Raw genomic sequence first — 9021 nt, 5'->3', positions numbered from 1 at the left:
AGTTCAGTAACAGCATTACTCTAGAGAGCAAAGTTTACAAAACACAAGTGTCTCTCAGATCATTGGGGGAAAAAAAAAAAGGTCTATTGAAATCAAGCACACAAATAGAAAACGCTGCTGTTACACGCTCTGGGAAGTCAGGTAAAAAAAGCTTCTGTAAATAGGATTTTAAGAGCCCTTAACTGAATCCATGGACAGCAGCCACCCATTTGGAAGGTGGGTTATATCCCTTCTGTGCCTTCCCGACCAGCAGCTGTGACTAAGGCACAAGTTATGTGCATCTGGGCAGTACTGTTATTAGTGACAGTATTTTCCGAATGGCCCAATCGGAAAAATTACTTGGGAAACACAGAACTGTCAGCTAATACAACCATTTAACAAATGCCTGGTAGATAAGCAAGTTTAAATCAAAACAGAAAATACAAAGATGGTATGTATTCCCCTCATATCACGTCTGGGAGTGAGACACAACTAACACACACACACCAGGCTAAAGGACGTTGTTTACATTTCCACGTTTCTCCACAATCCGCATGTTCTCCTCAACCAGGTGGTCTCATTCCAGTGCTGAGAACTGCAGCCACTTCGTCACCTCCCATCCTCTACGGGATGTGGCCAGCTTCTCTCAAGATTAATGAATCTCAGAAATTAGCTCATCCTGAGCAACGGTTGCTAGAATAATGTGTAACTTTAAGGGCACGTAGCAAGGTGTGAAATTAGCTTGTGTGGTCAGAGGAAATGTTTTTAGCTTTGAAGGAAAAAAAAAATTTCTACTCATCATCTACAAAAGTGCATTAAAAGCACCCTTGAACAAGTTGGAGGTAATAAGTAGTACTGAAAGATAGCCTTTAGCTTGCAGCAGGATCCAGGGTTCAAGGTATGTGCTAGTAAGTCTTCCAGCCTCAGCAGGCTGTGATTTGTGCCGCAAGTATAGGGAAAAACAGAGATTTGGCTTCTGGAGAGGTTGATCACCACAGGCTGCCCAGGAACAGCCTGCTTTAGGGACAAGGTGTCAGCTGGGGCATCAGCCTCGAGCTGCTCTAAAACTTCAGTTGAGACCCAAAAAAATCTCAGTAGAACTCAAAACAATACGTCTTCTTTCTAGTGACAAAGTCTTAGAGAGGCGAACAGACATACCTGTACAAGGCTTGTATCAGAGCTGATTAATATACAACCAGAGGGGGACTCGAATTACAGGAACAAGTGCTGCTGAAAGATCGGTGTAGGCTTGCACAGCCTCTGAAGCTGGCTACCAACGAGAAGGGACAAGTCAAGACCATGTGCAATACTGGTGGTGTTATCACTGATATACCATTTGCCTTTTTTTGCGTTACTTTTGTTGTTATCCGTCGCACAACTGACATGTGAACTCCTTGCCTGGCAAGGTCTGGCCGTGCTGGGTTACCCCTCCTTCGCACAGGGAACCATCCCACCCCAAACCATCTCCTGGTGCACGTGAGCCGTGGGGAAGGACCCTCGGAACCTGTTTCAGAACAGACGCTTCTTCAAGTTTTGCACACACCTTCTTCAAGCTGCAAAACTCGGGCGTTGCTGTAAATTCTTAGAAGAGCCAAGTTGAAGAATTGCAGCTTTTATGTAACATCATCCCCTTCCCTCGCCCACCTGCACTGAGTCAGCACAGCAAGTTTTCCTCATCTGTAGTTTCCTATTTCTGCATCAGCAGAAGGTTATCAAATCCCCACAGCCACCACAAACGGAACGTATCAAGAAACAATTAAAAAAAGGATTTTCTTCCATATATTACCAGTTACTCTGCAGTAGGATTTCTATTTCACATTGGTATTAAACTGACAGATATCACAGAAAATAACATCAGGTCTTTTCTGCCCTCTGACTCATATTCCTAAATAACTTGGGTTGACTCATTTCTCCTAAGTTGTCTTGGCTGAAATCTAAGTTACTCCTTTTTTAACAATAAAAGCGGCTTTCTCCCTCCCTTCAGCTTTTCCAGATGAAGACTGTGAACACTTGACTACTCCAGCTAGTTGTAGGAAACTAAAACAAAAGGGAAGGGACTCTACCTGGCAAGAGAGCCCACCATGGGCTGCACGTTGCCACGATGACAACGTGCAGAATGTACTCCGAGCACACCTGTCCTCTATCAGCTACACACAAAATGGACTCGCTCTATCCAGTCACTAGAAACATGGCCAGCAGACTTACTATGAATAAAGTTATTCTCTTGCAAATTTATGTTCCACATTCACCTACAACCTAGTATTGAAAAACATTAACATAACCCCATCGTGATGAAATGAAGCCACAATAGGAACACGACACCAAGAGATATGCTATTTTATTTAAAATCAGACCACAGTAGATTACAGAAAGACTCATTATGCAAACAAATCCACTGTACGTTTCACAACTTGCTAGGCATATAAAACTGCCCCTTTATTATATTAGACTGTCCAGGATTACACAGAGGAACTGTCCAGGTGCAGGACGACTCTACCTCCTCTCAACTCAATGTTTGCCAAGTAGCTCTATATTCAGGCTAAAGGAGCCGTTGATTTGAGCTCTGTATCTAAGTCATTATTCCAGTTTGAGAGGGTAGAGAAGTCCCAAAAGAGGTCACGACTGAGGTTGTGGAAGTTAGGGCACTAAATATAATGGTTACTCATGACTGGACTGTGCCCAGGGCTCTGCCTCCTGGTATCACATGAAAGCTTATTTTCTATATTTTCCGACCATGGTCACTGGTACAAAGGTGACCTGTGTGGACCAGCTGTGCTAGAACAGCTGACTCTAGGAGACAGCACTGAAGTGCAGTGAAACTCATCCTTGAGTGAGAACCATCCAGTGCTGATCATCAAACAACCTAACCACATACAGCTGAGTTAGTCATAACTTACAAATCTGCATACAAAAGACTGGCAAAAGTAATGCCACCCAAAGAGAGCATTTTCAACGCTACCAACACTCTAAAGCCATGTTACACATCATAGTTAAAAGGTTTTTCTCCACTCCAATTGCTTTGGGGAAGTATATGCTATTTGCAGCAGACATTAAAAATCCTCAAGTCAACATTATAATATATAAATTTTGGCAAGCACATTGAGCCACCTCCTCTCAACTCTCAGCTTGCCTATGGCATTTTAATCTCACTATCTTATAAACAGTGCAAATTAGTATGATTCTAAACATCCTAGCCATAGCAGAATTTACTTATTAGCTATAACAGAAGAGGAGAAGCTGTCAAAGGGCAACAGGTCAAAAGCACTGACATCTCTTGCCCGACTCATTCAGGTTAGTGTTTTGTAACGTTTGCTTCTGAAATGATTTAAACAACTTTCCACAGTCATCTTTCTCCTTTACCCTTAGCCATTACCAGCAGTCAAGTATATATTTACAGTTTGTGCGCACACACACACACACAATTAATGGCAAAATGTTTTCCATGAGCAGCTGGATTTCAGTTATGAGGTTGCTATAACTGAAACATCACATTAGTTATGTTATCTATGTTCAAACTTATCCATCAGTGAAGGCAACTATAAGCTTACAAATAGCAGATACAGCCTTTGTATTTTCTGAAGTGTGAGGGTGTTTTTTGTAAAAGAAAGTGCTCTTGAAGAGCCCTTAAGTTAGAGTTAAGCAATGGCCATTCAAACGATAAAAATGCTAATATCCTAGTATTACAATCACAAGTAGTGATCTTAAGGCACATCAGCCACATGCATATGCAATAATGCATTGTTTTGCTTTCAGACAGAAAAATTGCATTAGCTTTGTCTGTATTTAGTTTGCACAAGAGTTTGTTTCTAGATAAAGTATCCCTGAAAGGTCATGTTATCACAAAAGTTACCAAAAGACAGAAAATTTAACAAGTAGTAAAAATATTTTTGGACTACTAATACCAATAAAGTTAGATACATAAAATGCAGTGCAAATTCACAATACACTTATCTATCACCTCCATCACTTCTGAGGATTTTCAACCCTCAGAAAAAAAGTTGGCACTTGATAAGTGTCAAATATACCTGGTTGTTTTTATTAAATGTTAGCAAAACTAATTTGAGAATGTTTTAGAATTTTTGTGTAGCAGGCTCAAAGTACAAATTTCTGTACTCAGTCACCACCCCGGTAGCCCCCACCCACTTTAATTCTTCCTAGGACACAAATAATTTCTACAGCAGACTTATGTTTAGCATTCAGATACAACAGTTGCCATCCAAATACCAGCACTAATAGCACAGCAAAATTACTTTGAAACGAGTCATAATTAACCATGCTTATACAAAGCTTCAGTGAGAAAATAATACCAAGTAAAGATATTACACTATTTAAAAAAAGAACAACACATCCTGTACCATCACTAGATTACAGAAAAAACACATTTTGCAAACAAATCCAACGCACATTGCTTCACAAAATCCCCCATCTATAGAAGCTTTCCAAACTTACGCTGGGGAATTGGTTCAGATGCCAATAACACTGACCAACCTTCTGCCCTTTGTCTTCAGAGGGCAAAACAAGCCAAATAACCCTATTTTCAGAACAGAGAGCTTCCTGTTATGAGCTTGATTTCAGATTAGTATTTGCTAGCAACCACCACACTCCAGAGGAAATGATTAAGGAGAGTCAAGGGCCTTATGTAAAGAAAAAAGAAACAAGATAGTCCATTTTGACTGATGCTGTTTGTAGTACAGACTTCCGAACAATGCAGTGCATTCCAGGACAATGATATGAAAATGTTCTGAATTAATGCAGAAGCTATGACAGTTTCTGGACTGTGAGTTTCTTATATTACCATGAATTAGTTGAAAGTCGTGGATGGAAGAAACTGGTTAACAAATTTATGGACACACTCTTCACAAACAACAAGTGTTAAGATTTGCCTCCCCCAATGCTAGATTAAAATACCAGCATGCGTCTGCACCTCAGGCTTCAAGAGTCACATTGAGAATGAAATGTGAGCTCCCCTAAAAAGCTTCCCCCTCCAGTGGCATAAGAAGTCAAGAATGGATTATGTAAGATGCAAACAGCCACCGTGAAGTTCAAAAAGCTTTTTCTGTTTTGCCTGCTTGCAGAGAAACGTTAACTGCAAATTCCAGATAGATATGCATGCCAAAAACGGCAAAACTGAAGGAAATGGGGAAGTTAAAAATAGTTCTGCCAAGCGAGAGACTGAGTTTGAGAGATAAAATGGAATTGTGGAGCTTCAAGTGGGCAATTACATGATGTGAAAACCCAGTATTTGATTAAAAAAATACCCTGCTAGATTCCTGGAATCACATGATATCAAAAGCTAAGCACCTGTGTAAAAAAAAAAAAAAAAAAAATCACTTCTGTATCCAAGGTATGGAAAATAAAAAAAACAAACGGTAAAGAGTCTTAATAGGCAAGGAAATAAAAATGCCTGATAAAGTTAATATAAACTCTACACTGGCTCTACAAACAATTTAGTTTAATTTCAGGAGACCAGGACTTTCAGGATATCAAGCTATTTAGGAGTGGGAAGAGCGCGTGCTTTTATTATGAAAACTCTAAGGTAACAACTGAAATGTAGAAATGAAACTCTTGTAACTTTTACTGTCTAAAAAACATACAATATCTTCTGACAAGAGTTTCAGCTCAGTGAGCTATGGAAACGTTGTGCACCTGGCCACAAATGCCGTTGTCTGGGCACACTGCAAAGGATGCTGCTGTGCTCCACTGCAACTCTTTGCCCAGTATTCAGAGATGGTTGTTACTACCCAAACACCAGCACGGATGGAGAATTCTTTAGAGACAAACAGCTCCCAGTTTGCCACACGTACATCAAGCTGCGACGGGAATACATCAGAACAGAAGAGGATGCTCATTTACCATCACTAAAGAATTCAGAGTGTGATTCGATTTGTAGTGTCAGGAAATCCTCTGTATGTTGTTTCACAATTTGATGGATTTACAAAATTTAGACCCAATCACCTTCCTAGAAAAACCCTGTTGTCACTGATATCTGAAAACAAAAACAATCAACATTTACCAAACGCAGTTGCAAACCTCTGTTCCACAGCTCGAATTTTGTACTCCATTGTGCAAAACCCAGAGGCTTTCCATTGCTTACATTAAGTCTCTGATGGGGAGAAAAAGGAAATATAAGCACCAATACTTAAGTTAGGCGCACCAAAATATTCACTGGAGGATAAAGCCAGGATGTGGTGGAAGGCGAGGCGGTCTTTGGGGAAGAGCTGGAGGATACTGTGGTACAAACTGAGATGGGTATCCTGGCTGTGGCATTTGATTTGCAGACTGAACTCCTGGCCGAGGGGGGAGAGGAGGATACGGAGCACCTGGATAAGAAAGAGCTGGTCCTGAACTCATGGCTGCAGTAAAAGGAGTAGGAAAGCGTCCTGCTGGGACTGAAGAAGGTGGAGGGGGTGGTATTCGTCGGGGCACAACTGAAGGAGGAGTGTTTGCATCCGAAGTGTAGGAATCTTGAGGTGCTGGTGTTGTCTCGGGTGCTCTCTGCTGAGCCTGTGGCTGAACCTGTGGAAGTCTCTGTCCCTTCAGCACCATTTCTTGGAGCTTCTCAATTTTTACACGTCGCAGGTGAGCCAGTTTACGCTTGCTCTGGTACTCATCAATGAAGGAATCCAGAGGTATTTCACCATCAAGAAATTTTTCTGCCATATTCTGTTAAATATGGAACAATCTCTTAGAAAACTGTATATTGCAAGAGAATCTAAATGGCTTATAACCTAAAAATAGCTTAAGTTTGCCTGTGACTTTCCAGCTTGCATATGGAAGATGACTGGCATGCTAAGAATTCCAAGCAGAATTTCAAGTTAGTTATTACTCAGAAGCACTGGGAGTTAAATATCACTTTTGCTTAAATTTATACTGAAGCAACAGCAGTAAGAACATCTGAATCTAGCTCTGAACATTCCCCTGATCAGAGGCGGGAATGAATCAAGTTCAACAGCTTTCCAGATTGCCAGCTAAACTGAATTACAGCTCAGTACTGCTTGCAATGCCAACAGAAACTGAGAACTAAGACTCAGTACAGAGAGGCAGCTTATTGCTAAACCAGGCTTAATATTCACACTTATTCATAACTTTGAGTATATGTTGTTTAACAATTAAAAGAGGTGACCATATATATAATCACAAAATTCAACTTATCCTGAGAATGGTTTTTTGTGATCACAACTCAAAACCAATAAGCAAATATTTTTTTTTCCCCTCGGTATAGTTATAGAAAATGTCCTGCGGGCAAACCAGCAAACAAAACCAAACACTTCCATTATTCTGGAAACAGACCACCCTTCAAGGACTTGTATCACAGCCAGTGGTGACCACTGGCACCTAGACAGATACACTGAAATCCTAATGGAATGTATCACGGGAAATGCTGGAGAAAAAACAGTGCAGGCACAGGTTTTCATTAGTTACTAATTGACATTTGTACTGGACTAATACATATACCAGGCAAACACCATTAAAAATAATATTCCACATTTATATGCTATGAGTTTGAAGGCAATGCCAAGGAACTAAGAGGGTTTCTTTTCTCAAAAGAAGTGTTTTCTCTCTTAAACTTCACAGATGTTAAGAGTAAAAAATGGATTAAAAAATACTCGCTGAAACCAAATGGCTGTTCAAAGCAAAGACCAGACCATATTATTGAAAATATCCCTTTAGTCTATCACACGTTCAACACTGAACTGCAGCTACGTACACTGGAAGTCTTCAGCAATGGGTGTAAGTGGCAGAATTGAAGTGTACTCTCATTACCTCTGTGTCTTCCTCAATCTTAGCCCCCTCTGTCTGAAGCAGCGCTAGCAGTGTCTCCAGTGAAGCATTACTGGACTGTCTGTCTGTAATGGCACAAAACGAACAGTACATGACAGCTGGCTCCAAGTGACTTCAAAATGAAGCTATACAGCCTCGGCAAGCATAAAAATGTCTGAGACACACCTGCACAACTAGCACACTCCATTGTTCTAGACAGGATGATCTACACTAAGAAAATGTATTAAGTAGTTTAGGAATGTTGTCAGAGTGCTAAAAGCTGCAATTTAATTACAATGATATATTTATAAAATTGAAAGACAAAGCACTTCAAGTGAACAATCAGATGTACAATACTTCATAATTCAGTACGAAATGAGAAAGCTAAATATAATATTCCATTTGATTTATGATTAATCACTGAAAATTCAAATTGTTTTGCCTTTTCACAAAGTAAATAAATTTGATGATTTAGAGAACAATAGATCAACGACAGGTAAGTAATAGAATCCACAGTATGTTTGTTACTAGGTGTAACAGATACTTAATAAATCACGAGAAGCATGATCTATTTCAGAACTACACAAGAATGACATTTCATTTTGTACTCTAAATCACGCAGCTAAAAGCAAGGCACCAAAAATCAAACAAAAAAACCCATGCAACAGATTTACATTCACTTAGAAAACAGCAAATCATAATCGTCAACAGAAAACATTACCTAGTTTTGTCTTCTTTATCTGGTATGCTTCAAAAAGAACTTGCAGTTCTCGATATTTTTCAGTCAAACTTGATTTCAAAGACTCCAACTTCGGCTGGTACAAAAGATTGCCTTCTGCCAGACTGCGATTGCTGGCAAGAGTCATGTCCTTGCTGTGCTGAACATTTTGGGCCTGGAAATAAAATTTAAAAAAAAACCACACACAAAACAACAAAAGTAAGCTCTCTGTAAAAATCAGTACTATGGTGCTGGACCTGCAACTAATAACGATACTTTTGGGACTTTTACGAATGGTGGGAACGTCTACAGTTTTGGTAGGTATGGTCAGCTTCAGTTATTGCACTCTTTCCCCATGATCTCCTTTTTCTGCTACACAAAATCCTTCCTCACAAAACTGTATTTTTACTGCTCCATTAATGTACTATTTTACTAGCATATCATTGAGAAGGAATAAGGAGGTCTCTGCTGCAAACAGCATGTTGAAATCATCTAAACCAACAATGGGCTGTTGAAGCTCATGGGAAAAGACCTTCAGAAGAATTGCATTGAGAATAAGGATC

At 39.9% G+C, this 9021-nt stretch overlaps 1 protein-coding gene across 1 annotated transcript; it reads right to left on the bottom strand.

The window, feature by feature from the left end:
- Nucleotides 1-2300: 2300 nt before the first annotated feature.
- VPS37B (VPS37B, ESCRT-I subunit) lies at nucleotides 2301-8760 on the bottom strand. Its single transcript, XM_026859496.1, has 3 exons — nucleotides 8462-8760; nucleotides 7744-7826; nucleotides 2301-6642 (listed from the first exon to the last, which is right to left on the bottom strand). The coding sequence occupies exons 1-3, from the start codon at nucleotides 8604-8606 to the stop codon at nucleotides 6142-6144; spliced, it is 729 nt and encodes a 242-aa protein (XP_026715297.1). The 5' UTR covers nucleotides 8607-8760; the 3' UTR covers nucleotides 2301-6141.
- Nucleotides 8761-9021: the final 261 nt, after the last annotated feature.

Source organism: Athene cunicularia (genome assembly GCF_003259725.1).
Source record: "Athene cunicularia isolate RWA chromosome 15 unlocalized genomic scaffold, athCun1 chr15_part1, whole genome shotgun sequence".
Lineage (NCBI taxonomy): Eukaryota > Metazoa > Chordata > Aves > Strigiformes > Strigidae > Athene > Athene cunicularia.
The sequence above is the reverse complement of the archived record's forward strand: the minus strand, read 5'-3'. Positions and strand labels throughout refer to the sequence as shown.

Coding starts and splice junctions, on each gene's coding strand:
- VPS37B (XM_026859496.1), bottom strand. CDS start 8,606: ATGACTCTTGCCAGCAATCGCAGTCTGGCAGAAGGCAATCTTTTGTAC. Junction 7,827..8,461: donor GATAAAGAAGACAAAACTAG/GTAATGTTTTCT, acceptor GTGCCATTACAG/ACAGACAGTCCAGTAATGCT. Junction 6,643..7,743: donor AGATTGAGGAAGACACAGAG/GTAATGAGAGTA, acceptor CATATTTAACAG/AATATGGCAGAAAAATTTCT.